The 26,067-nt window shown below is 48.3% G+C and overlaps 1 protein-coding gene across 2 annotated transcripts in view; it reads left to right on the plus strand.

Annotated features, from left to right (window-relative positions):
- The window catches only part of naga (N-acetylgalactosaminidase, alpha), a 266,612-nt gene that overhangs the window by 232,258 nt on the left and 8,287 nt on the right, over positions 1–26,067 (plus strand). For both annotated transcript variants that reach the window (XM_078237640.1, XM_078237639.1), the window contains exon 6: positions 24,598–24,759. In XM_078237640.1, coding sequence (XP_078093766.1) covers positions 24,598–24,759 — 162 coding nt within the window. The remainder of the gene's footprint in view (positions 1–24,597; positions 24,760–26,067) is intronic.

Here is a 26,067-nt window from a genome sequence, read left to right on the forward strand (position 1 = left end):
GCAAGAATCACAAGGAGTTGGTTTGCAGGTGCAGCAGGTAATTAAGAAGGCAAATGGAATTTTGTCCTTCATTGCCAGAGGGATGGAGTTTAAAAACAGTGAGATTATGTAGCAGCTGTATAAGGTGCTGGTGAGGCCACACCTGGAGTACTGTGTACAGTTTTGGTCTCCTTACTTGAGAAAGGATAGACAAATAACAAAGAACAGTACAGCACAGGAAACAGGCCCTTCGGCCCTCCAAGCCTGTGCCGCTCCTTGGTCCAACTAGACCAATCGTTTGTATCCCTCCATTCCCAGGCTGCTCATGTGACTATCCAGGTAAGTCTTAAACGATGTCAGCGTGCCTGCCTCCACCACCCTACTTGGCAGCGCATTCCAGGCCCCCACCACCCTCTGTGTAAAAAACATCCCTCTAATATCTGAGTTATACTTCGCCCCTCTCACCTTGAGCCCGTGACCCCTCGTGAACGTCACTTCTCACCGTTCACCCTATCTATCCCCTTCATAATCTTGTACACCTCTATTAGATCTCCCCTCATTCTCCGTCTTTCCAGGGAGAACAACCCCAGTTTACCCAATCTCTCCTCATAGCTAAGACCCCCCATACCAGGCAACATCCTGGTAAACCTTCTCTGCACTCTCTCTAACGCCTCCACGTCCTTCTGGCAGTGCGGCGACCAGAACTGGACGCAGTACTCCAAATGTGGCCTAACCAGCGTTCTATACAGCTGCATCATCAGACTCCAGCTTTTATACTCTATACCCCGTCCTATAAAGGCAAGCATACCATATGCCTTCTTCACCACCTTCTCCACCTGTGTTGCCACCTTCAAGGATTTGTGGACTTGCACACCTAGGTCCCTCTGTGTTTCTATACTCCTGATGACTCTGCCATTTATTGTATAACTCCTCCCTACATTATTTCTTCCAAAATGCATCACTTCGCATTTATCCGGATTAAACTCCATCTGCCACCTCTCCGCCCAATTTTCCAGCCTATCTATATCCTGCTGTATTGCCCGACAATGCTCTTTGCTATCCGCAAGTCCAGCCATCTTCGTGTCATCCGCAAACTTGCTGATTACACCAGTTACACCTTCCAAATCATTTATATATATCACAAATAGCAGATATACTGGCACTGGCGGGGGTGCAGAGGAGATTCACTAGGTTGATTCCAGAGTTGAGAGGGTTGGCTTATGAGGAGAGACTGAGTAAACTGGGGCTATACTCATTGGAATTCAGAAGAATGAGGGGAAATCTTATAGAAACATATCAGATTATGAAGGGAATAGATAAGATAGAAGCAGGGAAGTTGTTTCCACTGGCGGGTGAAACTAGAACTAGGGGACATGGCCTCAAAATAAGGGGGAGCAGATTTAGGACTGAGTTGAGGAGGAACTTCTTCACATAAAGGGTTGTGAATCTGTGGAATTCCCTGCCCAGAGAAGCAGTTGAGGCTACCTCGTTGAATGTTTTTAAGGCAAGGATAGATAAATTTTTGAACAGTAAAGGAATTAAGGGTTATGGTGAGTGGAAGTAAGTGGAACTGAGTCCACGAAAAGATCAGCCATGATCTTATTGAATGGCAGAGCAGGCTCGAGGGGCCAGATGACCTACTCCTGCTCCTAGTTCTTATGTTCGATTCCAGCCTTGGGTGGGTGACCGTGTGGAGTTTGCACGTTCTCCCCGTGTCTGCAAGGGTTTCCTCCCACAGTCCAAAGATGTTTGGGTTAGGTGGATTGGCCATGTTAAATTGCCCCTTAGTGTCCCAAGATGTGCAGGTTAGGGGAATTTGCAGGGTAAATACGTGGGGTTACGGAGATAGGGGCTGGGTGGAATTGTTGTTAGTGCAGGCTCGATGGGCCGAATGGCCTCCTTCTGCACTGTAGAGATTCTATGGACCCTATGATCCATGGTCCTATGAGTTAATCAAAGCACAATCATAGCTGGATTATGATCAATATCGACCAAGTGAGATTAAATACAACATGACTTTAAATATTCACTCTCGGTTTAAAACAACAGCAGAGCAGAAATACAATACAAAATACAAAATTGCAACGGTTATTGGCTGGAGGCTTCAGGCTTACATCCTCATGTTTATCTGACTTCCTCTTGTATCCAGACTATTCACCTCAACTTCCCCCTGTGGTATGAGTTCTAAGAGTTTTATCAACACCAGGTTAAAGTCCAACAGGTTTATTTGGTAGCAAATATTCCACATTCTAACCAGCTCTCTGGGCAAAGACGTTTCTCTTGTTGGATTTATGACTCCTAGATTTGGATTCAACCACAAGTGGATATGTCTTTTTCTACGTCAAACCCTATCAAAGCTACTCATAATTGTAAAAATGCCCTGTCTGTTTATTCCCACTGTGAATTCCAGGACTAGCGCTCACACAACAGGGCGGTGCGATATATAAGATTTTCTCCTTTTTCTCTTCAGTTCCAAATATTAAAAGACCAAGTGAGACAGTCATTATTTTCTAACTCTAAAGAACTTCATTTGACTTAGAGACACAAAAGACCTCCCATACATTCATGGGATGTGGGCATAAGTTGGCTAGGCCATTATTTATTGCCCATCCCTAATTACCCTTGAACTGAGTGGCTTGCTCGGCCATTTCAGGGGGTAGTTAAGAGTCAACCACATTGCTGTGGCTCTGGAGTCACATGTAGGCCAGACCAGGTAAGGATGGCAGAATGGCACAGTGGTTTGCACTGCTGCCTCACAGCGCCAGGGACCCGAGTTTAATTCCAGCTTTGGGTCACTGTCTGTGTGGAGTTTGCACATTCTGCCCGTGTCTGTGTGGGTTTCCTCCGGGTGCTCCAGTTTCCTCCCACAGCCCAAAGGTGTGCGGGTTAGGTTGATTGGCCATATTAAATTGACCCAAGTGTTAAGGGATTAGCAGGATAAATATGTGGTGTTACGGGAATAGGGCCTGGGTGGGATTGTGGTCAGTGCCGACCCGATGGGCCGAGTGGCCTCCTTCTGCACTGTAGCGGTTTTATGATTCTATTTCCAGACAGGTTTTTCCAGCAATTGACAATGGTTTCATGGTCATTGTTAGACTCTTAGTTCCACCATTTGCCGTGGTGGGATTCGAACCCGGGTCCCCAGAGAATTACCCTGGGTCTCTGGATTACTAGTCCAGTGACTATACCACTACCCCAATCATTTCTAGTGAGTGCAGTGAGGGGTGACCAAGTCCTTTCTCTTGGGAATTGAGGCCCAGGGCACCTTATTTTGAATTTGACTAGAAAAGAAAATCACAGCAGATAGAATTCCTACAGTGCAGAAGGAGACCGTTCATCCCATCGAGTCTATACTGACTCTCCGACAGAGCATCTTGCCCAGGCCCTAGCCCTAAAAACCCACGTACTTACCCTGCTAATCCCCTTAACCGACACATCTTGGGACACTAGGGGCAATTTAGCATGGCCAATCCCCCTGACCTGTACATCTTTAGACACTAAAGAGCTATTTAGCATGGCCAAACCACCTAACCTGCACATTTTGGAAACATTAAGGGGCAATTTAGCATGGCCAATCCACATAATCTGCATAATTTGAGACACCAAGGGGCAATTTAGCATGGCCAATCCCCCTAACCTACACATCTTTGGACACTAAGGGGCAATTTAGCATGGCCAATCCCCCTAACCTACACATCTTTGGACACTAAGGGGCAATTTAGCATGGCCAATCCACCTAACCTACACATCTTTGGACACTAAGGGGCAATTTAGCATGGCCAATCCACGTAATCTGCACATCTTTGGAGTGTGGGAGGAAACCGGAGCACCCGGAGGAAACCCATGCAGACACGGGGAGAATGTGCAAACTCCGCACAAGACAGTGACCTGAGGCCGGAATTGAACCTGAGTCCCTGGCTCTGTGAGGCAGCAGTGCTAACCACTGTGCCGTGATGATTTTAATTTCTTTTTTGTTCCCTGTTTGTTGCGGGACAAAATAGCCGTGAATTCACTTGTTTTACATTCACAGAGGCCATGGATAATTTATGTCACAGAAGGTGGCCGTTGGGCCCGTTGTGTCCGTGGTGGCATTGAAGGGCTGGCTGACCTAATCCCAGTTTCCCAGCGGGTGATGACTCTTCAAGTAGGCGTCCAAACATTTCTTAAACGTGCCTCGTCCTCTCGTGCAGATAAGGGTTCCCTACCACCCTCTGGGTGCGAAAGTTTCATCATCCCCCCAGTGATCAACCAATTATTTAGTTTTGTCTCCTCAGTTTTGATCCCTTTCGCACGAAGCCGACCTTATTTACCATATCTGGCACCTCATAATTTTATGCATCGCAAGTAAGACACTCCTCCATCTCCTCTTGTTCTGGGGAAGGCAACTGCAATGTCTGACCTTTCCTCAGTACTAACATCTTCCAGTCCTGCCAACATCCTCATAAATCTCCTCTGCACCTCTGTCTTTCCTGTAATGTGGTGACCCGACATGTACGCAGTACTCTGGCTGTGGTCTAACTAAATTGGATACAGCTCCCGCATAACCTTATAATCGATATTTCGGCAAAGGGAAACGGCGGCACGGTAACACAGTGGTTAGCACTGCTGCTTCACAGCTCCAGGGTCCCGGGTTCGATTCCCGGCTCGGGTCACTGTCTGTGTGGAGTTTGCACATTCTCCTCGTGTCTGCGTGGGTTTCTTCCGGGTGCTCCGGTTTCCTCCCACAGTCCAAAGATGTGTGGGTTAGGTTGATTGGCCAGGTTAAAAATTGCCCCTTAGAGTCCTGGGATGCATAGGTTAGAGGGATTAGCGGGTAAATATGTGGGGGTAGGGCCTGGGTGGGATTGTGGTCGGTGCAGACTCGATGGGCCGAATGGCCTCCTTCTGCACTGTAGGGTTTCTATGATTCTATGAAACATGCCAAATGTCTCTTTAACCACTTGTCCTCTTGCGGATTCCCTTGTCTTGTCACACTTTGAAGTCGGTAAAAATACCTCTGAGGCTGGTATGAGTCAAAATAGAGTAAGGCTTTATTCTCACAAGCTTGCGGGAGAACCTGACCCCTTGAAAGCGGAAGCCAAAGTTCTCTCTGAACACAAGAAGCGTGGATCTTTATACATCAGGGTTCCCAATACAAGTCATGAAGCAAAGTCCAGTTAACAGTCCTTGATCATAAATTATAGTTCCTTTAACAGCTTCTGATACGCTCTGGATTATGGTTAGAGACTATCTGGTATCCTTGGGTCATAAAGCACAGTTCTCCTGATAGTTGTAGTGAAGATGCAACCTCTGGTCCCCCGTTCTTCCCGCGGCCTTTCCTTTGAAGTGACTGTGTGCGATTGCAGCTGTCCCAGTGGGAATCCTCCTTCAAACGGCCATTCTCGCACTCTACCATTTGGTAGCTGCTTCCTTTGTTTAAATCATACACAAGCCTACGGGAAAGCAAGACTTCCAACCCTACATCGATATTTAACTCTCTGTTTTATCAGAATGATATAAACAAGCGATGAAACCATGAACAAATGGCTTATACTACTACCAGGAGCAATATAAACAAAGGGGAGACTAGCCATAAGGAAGGGTTATGTTTGTGATACATTCCAGGTACAAAGTTCAACCTTTTAGGTACAAAATACATTGAGTACAAAAAAAATTAACCCTTTCCCTTCTTCACACTTCCTTTAAATTGTTGGTGCACAAAGGATGTACTGGTGCACCACTCACTGAAAGCAAGCGTGCAGGTACAGCAAGAAGTTAGGAAGGCAAATGGTATGTTGGCCTTCATTGCAAGAGGACAGAAGCAACGATGTCTTACTGCAGCTGTTCAGGGCCCTGATGAGGCCACACCTGGAGAATTGTGTGCAGTTTTCCTCTCCTTATCTAAGGATAGACTTTCCATAGAGAGAATGCAGCAAAGATTCACCAGACTGATTCCTGTATTGTCATATGAAGAGAGATTGGGTCAACTTGGCCTGTATTCACTGGAATTTAAAAGAATGATTTGATTTAATTTGATTTATTATTGTCACATGTATTAGTATACAGTGAAAAATATTGTTTCTTGCGCGCTATACAGACAAAGCATACAGTACATAGTTTCTTGCTGTCTTGGACAGAGCAGGAGCCACACCAAGCTGTGATACTTCCTGAAAGAATGCTTTCTATGGTGCGTCTGTAAAAATTGGTGAGAATTGTAGCGGGCATGCCATATTTCCTTAGACTCCTGAGAAAGTAGAGGCTGAGAGGAGATCTAATTAAAATGTATAAAATTCTGACAGTACTAGACAGACTGGATGCAGGAATGTTGTTTCCTGTAGCTGGGGGAGGGTCTAGAACTAGGGGACACAGTTTAAGGATATGGAGTAGGCCATTTAGGACTGAGATGAGGAGGAATTTCTTCACTAAGAGGGTGGTGAACCTGTGGAATTCTTTACCACAGAAAGTACTGGAGGCCAAATCACTGAATATATTTAAGAAGGAAATGGGTAGAGTTCTAAAATCAGGATGTCAAGGGGAATAGGGAGAGTGCAGGAGTATGGCATTGAGATAGAGGATCAGACATGATCATGTTGAATGGCAGTGCAGGCTCGAAGGGCTGAATGGCCTACTTTTGCTTTTATTTTGTATGTTTCTACTCCGAGGTGAGGGAGTTCCTATGGTTCCCCTCCATAATAGGTTTTCGGTGCTGGAGGCTACAGTTGAGGAGGAATCAACTGAGCATAGAGAGCAGATCTCTGGGGGTGAGCCGAGTGAGAAAGCTCAGGTGGTTAGGGGCTGTAAAAGACTGGGCCTTGTGATTGGGGACTCCACAATTAAGGGGACAGATAGGAGGGTCGGAACTAAAGGTAGGGACTCAGGGTTGGTGTGTTGCCTACCAGGGGCTGGGGTCCGGGATGTGTCTGACAGGGTATTCAGGACTCTTAGGGGGGAGGGAGATAAACCACAAGTTATTGTACATGTGGGGACACACGACATAGGGAGGATAGGGGAAGGGGATATTAGGCAGGGATTTATGGAGTTGGGGTGGAAACTAAAGGCCAAGACTGACAGAGTGGTTATCTCTGGACTCTTGCCTGTACCACGGGATAGTTTAGAGAGGAATAGGGAGAGGGAAGGTTTGAATTCATGGCTGAAGGGATGGTGCAGGAGGGAGGGGTTCAGGTACTTAAGCAATTGGGGCTCGTACTGGGGAAGGTGTGACCTCTATGAGAAGGATGGTCTACACCTTAATCAGAAGGGGACCAATATCCTGGGGGGTAAATTTGCTAAGGCCATGCAGGGAGGTTTAAACTGATTCGGGGGGGGGGAGGGATCCTGAGTAGTGGGGCTGAAAGTGAGGGATGCATGGATGGGGACTGCTATGCACGGCATTGCAGAGGTGGGGTGGAGCAGGGTTTGAAATGTGTATACTTCAATGCCAGGAGTATTCGCAATAAAGTGGGTGAACTTGCAGCGTGGATCAGTACCTGGGACTTCGATGTTGTGGCTATTTCAGAGACATGGATAGAGCAGGGGCAGGAATGGATGCTGCAGGTCCCGGGGTTCAAATGTTTTAGTCGAAGTAGGGAAGGAGGTAGAAGAGGGGGAGGGGTAGCATTATTGGTCAGAGATTGTATCACAGTGTCAGAGAGGAGGTTTGATGAGGACTTATCTGTTGAGGTAGTATGGGCGGAGATTAGAAATAGGAGAGGAGAGGTCACCCTGTTGGGAGTCTTTTATAGACCTCCTAAAAGTTCTAGAGAGGTTGAGGAAAGGATTGCGGAGTCAATCCTGCTTAGGAGTGAAAGTAATAGGGCAATTGTTATGGGGGATTTTAACTTGACTAATATTGACTGGAATTGTTATAGCTCTAGCTCGTTAGAGGGGTCAGTTTTTGTTCAAAGCGTGCAGGAAGGTTTTTTGACTCAGTATGTAGACAGGCCAACTAGAGGTGAGGCTATATTGGATCTGGTGCTGGGAAATGAGCCAGACCAGGTGCTAGACTTGGAAGTTGGTGTGCATTTTGGTGATAGTGACCACAATTCGGTTACGTTCACCTTAGTGATGGAAAGGGATAGGCATGAACCTCGGGCCAGTGGTTTTAGCTGGGGGAAGGGTAATTATGAGGCTATTAGGAGAGAATTAGGAAACATAGGTTGGACTAGGAGATTACAGGGACTGGGAACGTCCGACATGTGGAGTTTTTTCAAGGAGCAGCTACTGCGAGTCTGTGATAGGTATGTCCCTGTCAGGCAAGGAGGAATTGGTAGGGCTAGGGAACCGTGGTGCACCAAAAAAGTTTCTTTGTTGGTTAAAAAGAAAAAGGAGGCTTATGTTCGGATGAGACGTGAGCACTCGGGTAGTGCACTAGAAAGCTTTAGATTGGCTAAGAGGGAGTTGAAGAGCGAGCTTAGAAGGGCTAAAAGGGGACATGAGAAGACTTTGGCGGATAGGGTTAAAGAGAATCCTAAGGCGTTCTATAGGTATGTCAAGAACAGAAGGTTGGTTAGGGCAAGTTTAGGGCCAGTTATAGATGGCAGAGGGAAGTTATGTGTGGAACCGGAGGAGATTGGTGAAGCATTGAACCAATATTTCTCTTCGGTGTTCACGCAAGGGGACATGAATATAGCTGAGGAGGACACTGGGTTGCAAGGGAGTAGAATAGACAGTATTACAGTTGATAAGGAGGATGTGCAGGATATTCTGGAGGGTCTGAAAATAGATAAATCCCCTGGTCCGGATGGGATTTATCCAAGGATTCTCTGGGAGGCAAGAGAAGTGATTGCAGAGCCTCTGGCTCTGATCTTCAGGTCGTCGTTGGCCTCTGGTATAGTACCAGAAGATTGGAGGTTAGCGAATGTTGTCCCATTGTTTAAGAAGGGGAACAGAGACTTCCCCGGGAATTATAGACCGGTGAGTCTCACTTCTGTTGTCGGCAAGATGTTGGAAAAAATTATAAGGGATAGGATTTATAGTTATTTGGAGAGTAATGAATTGATAGGTGATAGTCAGCATGGTTTTGTGGCAGGTAGGTCGTGCCTTACTAACCTTATTGAGTTTTTTGAGAAAGTGACCAAGGAGGTGGATGGGGGCAAGGCAGTGGACGTGGTATATATGGATTTTAGTAAGGCGTTTGATAAGGTTCACCATGGTAGGCTTCTGCAGAAAATGCAGATGTATGGGATTGGGGGTGATCTAGGAAATTGGATCAGGAATTGGCTAGCGGATAGGAAACAGAGGGTGGTGGTTGATAGTAAATATTCATCATGGAGTGCGGTTACAAGTGGTGTACCTCAGGGATCTGTTTTGGGGCCACTGCTGTTTGTAATATTTATTAATGATCTGGATGAGGGTATAGTTGGGTGGATTAGCAAATTTGCTGATGACACCAAAGTCGGTGGTGTGGTAGACAGTGAGGAAGGGTGTCGTAGTTTGCAGGAAGACTTAGACAGGTTGCAAAGTTGGGCCGAGAGGTGGCGGATGGAGTTTAATGCGGAGAAGTGTGAGGTAATTCACTTTGGTAGGAATAACAGATGTGTTGAGTATAGGGCTAACGGGAGGACTTTGAATAGTGTGGAGGAGCAGAGGGATCTAGGTGTATGTGTGCATAGATCCCTGAAAGTTGGGAATCAAGTAGATAAGGTTGTTAAGAAGGCATATGGTGTCTTGGCGTTTATTGGTAGGGGGATTGAATTTAGGAGTCGTAGCGTTATGTTGCAACTGTACACAACTCTGGTGCGGCCGCACTTGGAGTACTGTGTGCAGTTCTGGTCCCCACATTACAGGAAGGATGTGGAGGCTTTGGAGAGGGTGCAGAGGAGGTTTACCAGGATGTTGCCTGGTATGGAGGGGAGATCCTATGAGGAGAGGCTGAGGGATTTGGGATTGTTTTCGCTGGAAAGGCGGCGGCTAAGAGGGGATCTTATTGAAACATATAAGATGATTAGAGGTTTAGATAGGGTGGATAGTGATAGCCTTTTTCCTCTGATGGAGAAATCCAGCACGAGGGGGCATGGCTTTAAATTGAGGGGGGGTAGTTATAGAACCGATGTCAGGGGTAGGTTCTTTACCCAGAGGGTGGTGAGGGATTGGAATGCCCTGCCAGCATCAGTAGTAAATGCGCCTAGTTTGGGGGCGTTTAAGAGATCCGTAGATAGGTTCATGGACGAAAAGAAATTGGTTTAGGTTGGAGGGTCACAGTTTTTTTTTTTTTTTTTTTAACTGGTCGGTGCAACATCGTGGGCCGAAGGGCCTGTTCTGCGCTGTAATGTTCTATGTTCTATGAGGTCTCACACTTCTCAGTATCCGCCCTGTTTTTGCGGATTCCCTTGTCTTGTTACACTTCCTAAAATGTGTTACTTCACACTTTCTCTTTTTTTCAAATTCCTCTTCCTGGACTCAGCAGATGCTGCCTTAGTCTGTGCTGACCTCCTGCTTCTCTCTCACTGTTGGCAGCCGGTACCCTTCGAATGGACAGTCTCATTGCATTGGACCCTCCTGGGACTGGTATCCAAGGGAAACATTGCTGGCTGAGTGAAGTGTGAGTCTGGAACTTCTGCAGAGTGTTTATAAAGCACTGCTTTGGAATTCTGTCCGGGGCTGGTTCTACCCTGTGGCACATGTAGGGATCATAGAATCCCTACAGTGCAGAAGAGGCCATTTGGCCCATCAAGTCTACACAGACTCTCTGCCAGAGTATCTTACCCAAGCCCTATCCCCCGCCCTATCCACGTAACCCCACACATTTACCATGGCTAATTCCCCTAACCTGCACATCTTTGGACACAAAGGATATTGAGGATCTGATTAAAATGAAAAGGGAGGCGTATGTTAAGTCCAGGCAACTGAAAACAGATGGAGCTCTGGAGGAATACAGAGAGAGTAGGAAAGAACTCAAACGGGGAGTTGGAAGGGCAAAAAGAGGTCACGAGATGTTCTTGGCAGGCAGGATTAAGGAGAATCCCAAGGCATTCTATTCATACGTTAGGAACAAAAGAGTTGTCAGGGAGAAAATCGGACCTCTCAGGGACAAAGGAGGGGAATTATGCTTAGAACCCAAGGGAATAGGGGAGATCCTAAATGAATACTTTGCATCGGTATTCACGAAGGAGAGGGGCGTGTTAACCGGGAGTGTCTCGGAGGGAGGTGTTGACCCGTTAGAGAAAATCTCCATTACAAGAGAGGAAGTGTTAGGTTTTTTAGGGAACATTAAAACTGACAAAGCCCCAGGGCCTGATGGCATCTATCCTCGACTGCTCAGGGAGACGAGAGATGAAATTGCTGGGCCTCTGACGGAAATCTTTGTCGCTTCTTTGGACACGGGTGAGGTCGCTGAGGATTGGAGGATAGCGAATGTGGTCCCGTTGTTTAAGAAGGGTAGCAGGGATAACCCAGGAAATTATAGGCCGGTGAGCTTGACGTCCATGGTAGGGAAGTTGTTGGAGAGGATTCTTAGAGACAGGATGTATGTGCATTTAGAACGGAACAATCTCATTAGTGACAGACAGCATGGTTTTGTAAGAGGGAGGTCGTGCCTTACAAATTTGGTGGAGTTTTTTGAGGAAGTGACAAAAACGGTTGATGAAGGAAGGGCCGTGGATGTCGTCTATATGGATTTCAGTAAGGCATTTGACAAAGTCCCACATGGCAGGTTGGTTAAGAAGGTTAAGGCTCATGGGATACAAGGAGAAGTGGCTAGATGGGTGGAGAACTGGCTTGGCCATAGGAGACAGAGGGTAGTGGTCGAAGGGTCTTTTTCCGGCTGGAGGTCTGTGACCAGTGGTGTTCCGCAGGGCTCTGTACTGGGACCTCTGCTATTTGTGATATATATAAATGATTTGGAAGAAGGTGTAACTGGTGTAATCAGCAAGTTTGCGGATGACACGAAGATGGCTGGAATTGCGGATAGCGAAGAGCATTGTCGGGCAATACAGCAGGATATAGATAGGCTGGAAAATTGGGCGGAGAGGTGGCAGATGGAGTTTAATCCGGATAAATGCGAAGTGATGCATTTTGGAAGAAATAATGTAGGGAGGAGTTATACAATAAATGGCAGAGTCATCAGGAGTATAGAAACACAGAGGGACCTAGGTGTGCAAGTCCACAAATCCTTGAAGGTGGCAACACAGGTGGAGAAGGTGGTGAAGAAGGCATATGGTATGCTTGCCTTTATAGGACGGGGTATAGAGTATAAAAGCTGGAGTCTGATGATGCAGCTGTATAGAATGCTGGTTAGGCCACATTTGGAGTACTGCGTCCAGTTCTGGTCGCCGCACTACCAGAAGGACGTGGAGGCGTTAGAGAGAGTGCAGAGAAGGTTTACCAGGATGTTGCCTGGAATGGAGGGTCTTAGCTATGAGGAGAGATTGGGTAGACTGGGGTTGTTCTCCTTGAAAAGACGGAGAATGAGGGGAGATCTAATAGAGGTATACAAGATTATGAAGGGTATAGATAGGGTGAACGGTGGGAAGCTTTTTCCCAGGTCGGAGGTGACGATCACGAGGGGTCACGGGCTCAAGCTGAGAGGGGCGAAGTATAACTCAGACATCAGAGGGATGTTTTTTACACAGAGGGTGGTGGGGGCCTGGAATGCGCTGCCAAGTAGGGTGGTGGAGGCAGGCACGCTGACATCGTTTAAGACTTACCTGGATAGTCACATGAGCAGCCTGGGAATGGAGGGATACAAACGATTGGTCTAGTTGGACCAAGGAGCGGCACAGGCTTGGAGGGCCGAAGGGCCTGTTTCCTGTGCTGTACTGTTCTTTGTTCTTTGTTCTTTGAGCAATTTAGCATGGCCAATCCACCTAACCAGCACATCTTTGGAGTGTGGGAGGAAACCGGAGCACCCGGAGGAAACCTGCGTAGACACGGAGAGAACGTGCAAACTCCACACAGACAGTGACCCAAGGCCGGAATTGAACCCGGGTCCCTGGCACTGTGAGGTAGCAATGTTAACCACTGTGCCACCATGCTGCCATGTTCGTATGTACACATGATCAGAAATAAGTAGAACTCCCCAAGGGTAAACCTGGAGGAAATGCAAATGTACAAAAAAAGCTTTTAATCTCCGCAGTTTGGGAAAAATTATAGCTGAGTGTTACAAAGCCTGCATCTCCTCTCTGAGACTAATAGCCAACCACTCAAAGAGGAGTACCTCACCTCATAATCTGAAGGGGGTTACAGATAGTGTGACATGAACCGCACACGAGGACAGTCTCAACCAGGATCTTGGGTTCATGTCACACTATCTGTAACCCTCACGACTTGCCTGGACTTGCAAAATCTCACTAACTGTCCTGGCTGGAACAAAGAACAAAGAACAGTACAGCACAGGAAACAGGCCCTTCGGCCCTCCAAGCCTGTGCCGCTCATTGGTCCAACTAGACCATTCGTTTCTATCCCTCCATTCCCAGAATGCTCATGTGACTATCCAGGTAAGTCTTAAACTATGCCAGCGTGTCTGCCTCCACCACCCTACTTGGCAGCGCATTCCAGGCCCCCACCACCCTCTGTGTAAAAAGACGTCCCTCTGATATCTGAGTTATACCTCTCACCTTGAGCCCGTGACCCCTCGTGATCGTCACCTCCGACCTGTGAAAAAGCTTCCCACCGTTCACCCTATCTATCCCCTTCATAATTTTGTACACCTCTATTAGGTCTCCCCTCATTCTCCGTCTTTCCAGGGAGAACAAGCCCAGTTTACCCAATCTCACCTCCTAGCTAAGACCCCCCATACCAGGCAACATCCTGGTAAACCTTCTCTGCACTCTCTCTAAAGCCTCCACATCCTTCTGGTAGTGCGGCGACCAGAACTGGACGCAGTACTCCAAATGTGGCCTAACCAGCGTTCTATACAGCTGCATCATCAGACTCCAGCTTTTATACTCTATACCCCGTCCTATAAAGGCAAGCATACCATATGCCTTCTTCACCACCTTCTCCACCTGTGTTGCCACCTTCAAGGATTTGTGGACTTGCACACCTAGGTCCCTCTGTGTTTCTATACTCCTGATGACTCTGCCATTTATTGTATAACTCCTCCCTACATTATTTCTTCCAAATTGCATCACTTCGCATTTATCCAGATTAAACTCCATCTGCCACCTCTCCGCCCAGTTTTCCAGCCTATCTATATCCTGCTGTATTGCCCGACAATGCTCTTCGCTATCCGCAAGTCCAGCCAACTTCGTGTCATCCGCAAACTTGCTGATTACACCAGTTACACCTTCTTCCAAATCATTTATATATATCACAAATAGCAGAGGTCCCAGTACAGAGCCCTGCGGAACACTACTGGTCACAGACCTCCAGCCAGAAAAAGACCCTTCGACTGCTACCCTCTGTCTCCTGTGGCCAAGCCAGTTCTCTACCCATCTCGCCACCTCTCCTTGTATCCCATGAGCCTTAACCTTCTTAACCAACCTGTCATGAGGGACTTTGTCAAATGCCTTACTGAAATCCATATAGACGACATCCACAGCCTTTCCTTCGTCAACTGTTTTTGGCACTTCCTCAAAAAAACTCCACCAAATTTGTAAGGCACGACCTCCCTCTTACAAAACCATGCTGTCTGTCACTAATGAGATTGTTCCGTTCTAAATGCGCATACATCCTGTCTCTAAGAATCCTCTCCAACAACTTCCCTACCACGGACTCAAGCTCACTGGCCTATAATTACCCGGGTTATCCCTGCTACCCTTCTTAAATAACGGTACCACATTCGCTATCCTCCAATCCTCAGGGACCTCACGTGTGTCCAATGAAGAGACAAAGATTTCCGTCAGAGGCCCAGCAATTACATCTCTTGTCTCCCTGAGCAGTCGAGGATAGATGCCATCAGGCCCGAGGGATTTGTCAGTTTTAATGTTACCTAAAAAACCTAACACTTCCTTCCTTGTAATGGAGATTCTCTCTAACGGGTCAACACCTTCAACACCTCCCTCTGAGACACTCCCAGTCAACAAGTCCCTCTCCTTTGTGAATACCGATGCAAAGTATTCATTTAGGATCTCCCCTATTCCCTTGGGTTCTAAGCAATTGGAGACAATACACATCTCTTTAACCTGTGCTTAACCCTCTCCCAACTCACATTGCCTATACCTTTAAGACTTGATTACCTGTAAAGACATATTCCAACCATTATCTTGTAAATTGAGTTTGTATCTATATATGCCCTGTTTGTGAACAGAACTCCCACTCACCTGATGAAGGAGCAGCGCTCCGAAAGCTAGTGGCTTGTGCTCCCAAATAAACCTGTTGGACTTTAACCTGGTGTTGTCAGACTTCTTACTGTTCTTTTCAAATTGGCAGGCAGTAACCAGTGGGGTGCCACAGGGATCAGTGCTGGGACTCCAACTATTCACAATATATATTAATGATTTGGATGAGGGAACAAAATGTAACATCTCAAAGTTTGCAGATGATACCCCCAAGTTGGGTGGGAGGGTGAACTGTGACGAGGATGCAGAGATCCTTCAGAATGATCTGGACAGGTTGGGTGAGTGGGCAAATCAATGGCAGATGCAGTATAATTTGGGTAAATGTGAAGTTATTCACTTTGGAAACAAAAACAAGAAGGCAGATTATGACCTGAATGGCTGTAAATTGGGAGAGGGGAGTGTGCAGCGGGACCTGGGTGTCCTTGTGCACCAGTCAATGAAGGTAAGCATGCAGGTGCAGCAGGCAGTAAAGAAGGCAGGTGGTATGTCGGCCTTCATTGCAAGAGATTTCAAGTGCAGGAGGAGGAATGTGTTGTTTCAATTATAGCAGGCCTTGGTGAGGCCACACCTAGAGTATTATGTACAGTTTTGGTCTCCTTTTCTGAGGAAGGATGTTCTTGCTCTCGAGGGAGCACAACGAAGGTTTACCAGGCCAATTCCAGGGATGGCGGGACTGATGTATGAGGAGAGATTGACTAAGTTAGGATTGTTTTCCATAAGACCAGAAGACATAGGAGTAGAATTAGGCCACTCGGCCTATCGAATCTGCTCTGCCATTCAATCATGGCTGATATTGTTCTCATCCCCATTCTCTTGCCTTTTCCCCATAATCCCTGATCTCCTTATCAATCAAGAATCTATCTATCTCTGTCTTAAAGACACTCAATGACGTGGTCTCCGCAGCCTTCTGCAGCAAAGAGTTCCACAGATTCACCACTCTCTGGCTGAAGAAATTCCTCCTCATCTCTGTTTTAAAGCATTATCCCTTTAGCCTGAGGCTGTGCCCTTTGGTTTTAGTTTTTCGTACTATCCCACTGTATCCAGGCCTCGCAGTATCCTATAAGTTTCAATAAGATTCCTCCTCATCCTTCTAAACTCCAACAAGTACAGACCCAGAGTCCTCAACTGTTCCTCATACAACAAGCTGTTCATTCCAGGGATCATTCTTGTGAACCTGCTCTGGACCCTTTCCAAGACCAGCACATCCTTCCTTAAATATGGGGTCCAAAACTGCTCACAATACTCCAAACGGGGTCTGACCAGAGCCTTATACAGCCTCAGAAGTACATCCCTGTTCTTGTATACTAGCCCTCTTGACATGAATGCTAACATTGCATTTGCCTTTCTAATTGCCGACTGAACCTACATGTTAACCTTAAGAGAATCTTAAACAATGACTTCCAAGTCCCTTTGTGTTTCTGATTTCCGAAGCATTTTCCCATTTAGAAAATAGTCTATACCTCCATTCCTCCTTTCAAAGTGCATAACCTCACACTTTTCCACGTTGTATTCCATCTGCCACTTCTTTGCCCACTCTCCTAACCTGTCCAAGTCCTTCTGCAGCCCCCCTTCTTCCTCCATACTACCTGTCCCTCTACGTATCTTTGTATCATCTGCAAACTTAGCAACAGTGCCTTCAGTTCCTTCCTCCAAATCATTAATGTATAGTGTGAAAAGTTGTGGTCCCAGCACTGACCCCTGAGGCACACCACTACTCACCGGAGGCCATCCTGAGAAAGACCCCTTTATCCCCACTCTCTGCTTCCTGCCAGTCAGTCTATCTTCTATCCACCAGGATCTTACCATTAACACCATGGGCACTTAACTTATTCAACGGTCTCCTATGTGGCATCTTGTCAAAGGCCTTCTGCAAATCTAAATCAATCACATCCACTGGTTCTCCTTTATCAAACTTCCTTGTTACCTCCTCAAAGAACTCTAACAGATTTGTTAGACGTGACCTCCCCTTGACAAAGCCGAGCTGACTCAGTCCTACTTTATCATGCACTTCCAAGTACTCTGCGATCTCATCTTTAATAATGGACTCTGAAATCATGCCAATGATCGAAGTCAGACTAACCGGCCTTGATTTCACGTCTGCTGCCTCCCTCCCTTCTTAAACAGCGGTGTTACATTTGCTACTTTCCAGTCCTCTGGGACCCTCCCTGCCTCCAGTGATTCCTGAAACACCACCACCAATGCCTCCACAATTTCCTCAGCTATCTCTTTTAGAACCCTGAGGTGTAGTCCATCCAGTCCAGGTGATTTATCCACCTTCAGACCTTTCAGTTTCCCCAGACCTTCTCCTTAGTGATGGCCACTACACTCACCTGTGCCCCCTGATTCTCCTGGAGCTCTGGCAGACCACTGGTGTCTTCCACTGTGAAGACTCATGCAATGTAATTATTCAATTCCTCTGCCATTGCTTTGTTTCCTATTACTTCTCCAGCCTCATTTTCCAGTGGTCCAATGGCTATTTTTGCCCCTCTCTTATCTTTTATATATTGAAAAAAATTCTTCCTATCTTCTTTTAAATTACTAGCTAGCTTACACTCATAGAACAAAGAAAATTACAGCACAGGAACAGGCCCTTCAGCTCTCCAAGCCTGCACCGACCATGCTGCCCAACTGAATTCATAGAATCATAGAAAGCCTACAGTGCAGAAGGAGGCCATTCGGCCCATCGAGTCTGCACCGACCACAATCCCACCCAGGCCCTACCCCTACATATTTTACCCGCTAATCCCTCTAACCTACGCATCCCAGGACACTAAGGGGCAATTTAACATGGCCAATCAACCTAACCCGCACATCTTTGGACTGTGGGAGGAAACCGGAGCACCCGGAGGAAACCCACGCAGACACGAGGAGAATGTGCAAACTCCACACAGACAGTGACCCGAGCCGGGAATCGAACCCAGGACCCTGGAGCTGCGAAGCAGCAGTGCTAACCACTGTGCTACCGTGCCGCCCTTACCCTTCTGGGGACCATATCCCTCTATTCCCATCCTATTCATGTATTTGTCAAGACACCCCTTAAAAGTCACTACCGTATCCACTTCCACTACCTCCCCCGGCAACGAATTCCAGGCACCCACTATCTCTGTGTAAAAAATCTGCCTCGTATATCTCCTTTAAACCTTGCCCCTCGCACCTTAAACCTGTGCCCCCTAGTAATTGACTCTTCCACCCTGGGAAAAAGCTTCTGACTATCCACTCTGTCCATGCCTCTCATAATCTTGTAGACTTCTATCAGGTCGCCCCTCAACCTCCGTCGTTCCAGTGAGAACAAACCAAGTTTCCCCAACCTCTCCTCATAGCTAATGCCCTCCATACCAGGCAACATCCTGGTAAATCTTTTCTGTACCCTCTCCAAAGCCTCCACATCCTTCTGGTAGTGTGGCGACCAGAATTGAACATTATGTTCCAAGTGCGCCCTAACTAAGGTTCTATAAAGCTGCAACGTGACTTGCCAATTTTTAAACTCAATACCCCGGCCGATGAAGGCAAGCATGCCTTATGCCTTCTTGACTACCTTCTCCACCTGCATTGCCACTTTCAGTGACCTGTGTACCTGTACACCCAGATCCCTTTGCCTATCAATACTCTTTAGTGTTCTGCCATTTACTGTATATTTCCTATCTGTATTAGACCTTCCAAAATGTATTACCTCACATTTGTTTGGATTAAACTGCATCTGCCATCTCCTCACCCAAGTCTCCAACTGACCTATATCCTGCTGTATCCTCTGATGATCCTCATCGCTATCCGCAAATCCACCAACCTTTGTGTCATCCGCAAACTTAATAATCAAACCAGTTACTTTTTCCTCCAAATCAATTATATATATTACAAACAGCAAAGATCCCAGCACTGATCCCTGAGGAACGCCACTTGTCACAGCCCTTCATTCAGAAGCGCACCCTTCCATTGCTACCCTCATATTTCATCTTCTCCCCCCTTATTGTTTTTTTAGTTGTCCTCTGCTCGCTTTTAAAGGCTTCCCAATCTTCTGGCTTCCCACTAATCCTTGCCACTTTGTATGCTTTTTCTTTTGCTTTTATGCTGTCCTTGACTTCCCTTGTCAGCTATGGGTGCCTCGCCCTCCCCTTAGCATGTTTCCTCCTCCTTGGGATGAATTTCTGTTGTGCCCCCCAAATAACTCAAAAACTCCTGCCATTCTGTTCCACTGTCTTGCTTGCTCAGCTCCCTTTCCAATCAACTCTGGCCAGCTCCTCCCTCATGTCTTTGTAGTTACTTTATTTCATTGTAATACCGTTACATCTGATTCCAACTTCTCCCTCTCAAACTGCAGGGTAAATTCTATCGTATTGTGGTCACTGCTCCCTAAGGGTTCCTTCACCTTAAGTTCCCTAATCAAGTCTGCCTCATTACACATCACCAAATCCAAAATTGCCTGTTCCCTAGTAGCCTCTGTCACAAGCTGCTCCAAAAAACCATCTCTTAGACATTCCACAAATTCCTTTTCTTGGGATTCACTACCTACCTGATTTCCCCAGTCCACCTGCATATTGAAGTCCCCCATGATTATTGTAATATTGCCTTTTTTATGTGCCTTTTCTATCTCCTGATTTATTTTCTGCCCCACATCCTGACTACTGCTAGGGGGTCTGTACATAATTCACATCAGGGTCTTTTTACCTTTGCGATTCCTCAACTCTGCCCACAGAGATTCTGTGCCTTCTGATCCTATATCACTTCTTGCTATCAATTTAACTTCATTCCTTACTAATAATAAACCCCACCTCCTTTTGCCCATCTGCTTGTCCTTCCGATAGGACACATATCCTTGGATATTTAGATCCCAGCCCGGATCCCCTTGCGGCCACTTCTCTGTGATGCTCAGAATATCGTACCGGCCAATTTCAATGTGCACAACATGCTCATTTACCTTGTTCCGTATACTGCACGCATTTAGGTACAACATCCTCAATCCTGCACTGACCACCTCCCTTCTCATACCTGTCACCTATTTTGCTCTGCCTGAGGTTAGATTCCTGCCACCTTCTATACTCTCTGTTCTATTAGGCTGGAGTTCAGACGAATGAGGGGAGATCTCATAGAGACTTATAAAATTCTAACAGGACTAGACAGGGTAGATGCAGGGAGGATGTTGCCACTGGTGGGGGAGTCCAGAACCAGGGGTCACAGTCTGAGGATTCGGGGTAAACCATTTAGGACGGAGATGAGGAGCCATTTTTTCACCCAAAGGGTAGTGAGCCTGTGGAATTCATTACCACAGGAAGTAGTTGATGCCAAAACATTAAATGTATTCAAGAGGCGGCTGGATAGAGCACTTGGGGCGAATGGGATCAAAGGTTATGGGGAGAAAGCAAGATTAGGCTATTAAGTTGGCCGATCATCCATGATCGTGATGAATGGCGGAGCAGGCTCGAAGGGCCAGTAGGCTCAAAGGGCCAAATGGCCTCCTCCTGCTCCTATCTTCTATGTTTAACCCGCACATCTTTGGACTGTGGGAGGAAACTGGAGCACCCGGAGGAAACCCACACAGACACGGGGAGGATATGCAAACGTCCAGCACACAGTGACCCAAGACCGGAATCGAACAGCAGTGCTAACCACTGTGCCACCATGCCATCCAAAAAACTTCACCCACTCCAGATGGGACTCAAACCCACAATCCCAGGCTTCGGAGGTCAGTGCCTTATCCATTAGGCCACTGCGGCCTTAAAGATATTCAAAGGAAACATCTTCCCCACATCCACCCTGTGGAAACATCTCAGGATCTTACGCTGCAATTTTCCACCCCACTATGCTACTCAACCAGCAGGGCAGGGTGGGAAATTTCAGCAGGAGCTAAAAAATCAGATTGCCGTCCAAAGGGGAGCGGGCTTCCTAAGCCTTTTTTTAATGTATTCAGCCTCAAAGAACAAAGAACAGTACAGCACAGGAAACAGGCCCTTCGGCCCTCCAAGCCTGTGCCGCTCCTTGGTCCAACTAGACCAATCGTTTGTATCCCTCCATTCCCAGGCTGCTCATGTGACTATCCAGGTAAGTCTTAAACGATGTCAGCGTACCTGCCTCCACCATCCTACTTGGCAGCACATTCCAGGCCCCCACCACCCTCTGTGTAAAAAACATCCCTCTGATATCTGAGTTATACTTCGCCCCTCTCACCTTGAGCCCGTGACCCCTCGTGATCGTCACCTCCGACCTGGGAAAAAGCTTCCCACTGTTCACCCTATCTATCCCTTTCATATCCTGCTGTATTGCCCGACAATGCTCTTCGCTATCCGCAAGCCCAGGCCTGAGGCTAATTTAAGTATTCATATATTCATTTAAATCCTGTCAGTGGGCTCCGGACGGAATTGTCCGAGCTCACTTGGCTCACCAACCTCGCCGGTGAAGGTCTCCAGTAATCAGGATCAGGTGTGGTGGCCTCACTGGTGGGACCAGAGGCCATTGAGAGCCTCCCGTGGGGGCGGGAGTGCAATGCCGTCATGGCACTGCCAGCCTGGCACTATGGCAGTGCCCACTGGGCACAGGGTAGTGTCAAGGGGGCAGGGCCTCACAGGGGCAGAGCCAGATAAGGGGAGGTAGGAGGGGAGGGAAGGGTGGATTCCTGCATCGGAGGTGGGGGCTTGTGGTGGGGCTGGCGATCAGGGGTCTGGGCAGGAAACAGGGCAGGGAGCGGGTGTGATTGGAGGGGGTGTCGGAGCCAGCGACCGGGGGCAGGGGGGTCGAGGTCGGCAATGTCCGGGGGAGGGGTTGGGTTAAGGGGCCAGTGTTCAGGAAGCTGGTGATGTCCGGGGGTGGGTATGTCAATCTCCCAGTATACTGGGTAGCACGGTGTCACAGTGGTTAGCACTGTTACCTCACAGCGCCAGGGACCCTGGTTCATAGAACATAGAACAGCACAGCACAGAACAGGCCCTTCGGCCCACGATGTTGTGCCGAGCTTTATCTGAAACCAAGATCAAGCTATCCCACTCCCTATCATCCTGGTGTGCTCCATGTGCCTATCCAATAACCGCTTAAATGTTCCTAACGTATCTGACTCCACTATCACTGCAGGCAGTCCATTCCACACCCCAACCACTCTCTGCGTAAAGAACCTACCTCTGATATCCTTCCTATATCTCCCACCATGAACCCTATAGTTATGCCCCCTTGTAGTAGCTCCATCCACCCGAGGAAATAGTCTTTGAACGTTCACTCTATCTATCCCCTTCATCATTTTATAAACCTCTATTAAGTCTCCCCTCAGCCTCCTCCGCTCCAGAGAGAACAGCCCTAGCTCCCTCAACCTTTCCTCATAAAACCTACCCTCCAAACCAGGCAGCATCCTGGTAAATCTCCTCTGCACTCTTTCCAGCGCTTCCACATCCTTCTTATAGTGAAGTGACCAGAATTGCACACAATATTCCAAATGTGGTCTCACCAAGGTCCTGTACAGTTGCAGCATAACCCCACGGCTCTTAAACTCCAACCCCCTGTTAATAAAAGCTAACACACTATAGGCCTTCTTCACAGCTCTACCCACTTGAGTGGCAACCTTTAGAGATCTGTGGATATGGACCCCAAGATCCCTCTGTTCCTCCACAGTCTTCAGAACCCTACCTTTGACCCTGTAATCCACATTTAAATTAGTCCTATCAAAATGAATCACCTCACATTTATCAGGGTTAAACTCCATTTGCCATTTTTCAGCCCAGCTTTGCATCCTATCTATGTCTCTTTGCAGCCTACAACAGCCTTCCACCTCATCCACTACTCCACCAATCTTGGTGTCATCAGCAAATTTACTGATCCACCCTTCAGCCCCCTCCTCTAGGTCATTAATAAAAATCACAAAGAGCAGAGGACCAAGCACTGATCCCTGTGGCACTCCGCTAGCAACCTGCCTCCAATCCGAAAATTTTCCATCCACCACCACCCTCTGTCTTCGATCAGATAGCCAGTTACCTATCCGATCGGCCAACTTTCCCTCTATCCCACACCTCCTTACTTTCATCATAAGCCGACCATGGGGGACCTTATCAAACGCCTTACTAAAATCCATGTATATGACATCAACTGCCCTACCTTCATCAACACACTTAGTTACCTCCTAGCTTGGATCACTGTGTGTGTGAAGTTGTACATTCTCCCAGTGTCTGCATGGGTTTCCTCCGGATGCTCCGGTTTCCTCCCACAGTCCAAAGACGTGTAGGTTAGGTGGATTGGCTGTGGTAAATTGCCCCCTGGGCGGCAGGAGGACTAGCTCGGGTATATGCATGGGGTTATGGGGATAGGAACTGGATGGGATTGTAGTCGGTGCAGACTCGATGGGCCAAATGGCCTCCCTTCGCACTGTATTGTATGATTCCTTGAAATTGGTGCATGCCCAATGGCCCCTCAGCACTCTGAGCAGGTTTATGCTCAGTTCATTCTCGAGTAACAACACTATTTTAAAAGGGTAGAAATGCACTTTGGGATTTCCTGAGGTTCTGAAGATGATCAAAAAGTATTTCATTTGTGGGTTTTTTTCACTTCCCCCTGACGAACCCTCTTCTTCCTGTCTCCTCTCCCTCTCTGACACGCCATCCTCCTCCCTCCCTTCCTCCCACTCTCTCCCCTCCCTCCCTTCCCATCCTACTCCCTGCCCTCTCGCCGCCTCCCTCCTCTCGCCGCCTCCCTCCTCTCGCCGCCTCCCTCCTCTCGCCGCCTCCCTCCTCTCGCCGCCCCCCTCTCTCCCCGCCCCACTCTCTCCCCGCCCCCTCTCTCCCCGCCCCCCTCTCTCCCCGCACACCCCCCTCTCTCTCCCCGCACACCCCCCTCTCTCTCCCCGCACACCCCCCTCTCTCCCCGCACACCCCCCTCTCTCCCCGCACACCCCCCTCTCTCCCCGCACACCCCCCTCTCTCCCCGCACACCCCCCTCTCTCCCCGCACACCCCCCTCTCTCCCCGCACACCCCCCTCTCTCCCCGCTCACACCCCTCCCTCCCCGCGCCCCCCGTCCTCCCCCCTCCTCTCCCCCGCCCTCCCTCCTCCTCCTCTCCCCCGCCCTCCCCCCTCCTCTCCCCCCTCCTCTCCCCCGCCCTCACCCCATCCTCTCCCCCCGCCCTTCCACCTCCTCTCCCTCCGCCCTCCCCCCTCCTCTCCCCCGCCCTCCCCCCTCCTCTCCCCCGCCCTCCCCCCTCCTCTCCCCCGCCCTCCCCCCTCCTCTCCCTGCCCCCCCTCTCCTCTCCCCCGCTCCCCCCTCTCCCTGCCCTCCCCCCGCCCTCTCCCCTCCCCCCTCCTCTCCCCGGCCCCCCTCTCCTCTCCCCCGCCCCCCCCTCTCTCCGCCCTCCCCCTGCCCTCTCCCCACCCCCCTCTCTCCTCTCCCCTCCCCGCTCTCCTCCCTCTCCTCTCCCTCTCATTGGCATTGACTTGTTTTCTCTGTTGGGCTGTTTTCAGGTGAACTACACTCTCCTGGGGGAGATCTGTAATCTGTGGAGAAATTACAATGATATTGATGATTCGTGGGAGAGTGTTCGTGGAATCATTAACTGGTACTCGAAGCACCAGGAGGTGCTGCAGCGTGTGGCTGGGCCGGGGAGATGGAACGACCCAGACATGGTACCCTGCCTTACTTTACATTGCTGTTCCTGCACTGCCACAGAATGGGAATCTTCAGGTGAAGCAGGGTTCGATACTGCAGTTAGAATCTGGGGGTTGCTGCAGCCACTTGACACATCCCCCCCCCCCCCTGCCATTTGTATAATTTCAATATTCACACCATGTCCACTGGCAATTACAAGTGCCAGTTTCCATTCGGAAACTTGTGGGTTCGAGTCCCGCTCCAGCCCCTTGAGTCCATAATCCAGGCTGACACTCCCAGTGCAGCGCTGAGGGAGTGCTCCACTGTCAGAGCAGCTGCCTTTTGAATGAGATGTTAAATCGTGGACTTTCTGTCCCGTGACTGGGCAGCACAGTGGCAGAGTGGTTCACGCTGCTGCCTCACAACACAAAGGACTCAGGTTCGATTCCGGCCTTGGGTCACTGTCTGTGTGGAGCTTGCACATTCTCACTGTGTCTGCGTGGGTTTCCTCCGGGTGCTCAGGTTTCCTACCACAGTCCCAAGATGTGCAGGTTCAGTGGATTGGCCATAGTAAATTCCCCCTTAGTGTCCAAAGATGTCTAGGTTAGGTGGATTAGTGGGGTAAATATGTGGGGTTACAGGGATAGGGCCTGGATAAGATGTTCTTTTGGGGAGCCGATGCAGATGGGCCAAATGGTCTCCATCTGCATTGTAGAGATTCTATGAAAGGATCCCGTATTGCTATTCAAAGGCACGTTATCCCTGGTGTCCTGAACAATGTTCACCCATCAACAACACCACAAAATGCAGATTATCTGGTGATTATCTCATTGCTGTCTCTGGGATCTTGTTGTGAATTACACGTCACACTTACTACAACCCACGGCCACACTTCCAAAGCATTTCATTGGCTTTAAAGCACTTTGAGATGTCCCAAGGTTGGAAAAGACGCAACAAAATACAAATTCCTTCCCTGTGTGTCGGTCTAATATTCTTACAACATTGAGCACACTTGCTGCTGGAGTACAAACAGCAAAATACTGCAGGTGCTGGAAATGTGAAATATAAAGAGGGAGTACTGGAAACTCAACGGGTCTCAGAGAGCGAGAGAGACAGAGTTAACGACCGGAATTCTCCAGCCATTCACACCCCGCCGCTGCTGCCAGCCAGAATGGTGAATTTGGCGCCCAGCCAAATCTCTGTTCACTGCAGCGGGATTGGAGAATTCCACTGACGCAATTGGCCAGAAAATTCCAGTCAGCTTTTGGTGCGATCGGTGACCCTTCGTCTGACTCTGCTCTCTACTCTCTCCACAGATTCTGCCTGACCTGAGTATTCCTGACATT

Source organism: Mustelus asterias, chromosome 21 (assembly GCF_964213995.1).
Source record: "Mustelus asterias chromosome 21, sMusAst1.hap1.1, whole genome shotgun sequence".
In the NCBI taxonomy this organism is placed as follows: domain Eukaryota; kingdom Metazoa; phylum Chordata; class Chondrichthyes; order Carcharhiniformes; family Triakidae; genus Mustelus; species Mustelus asterias.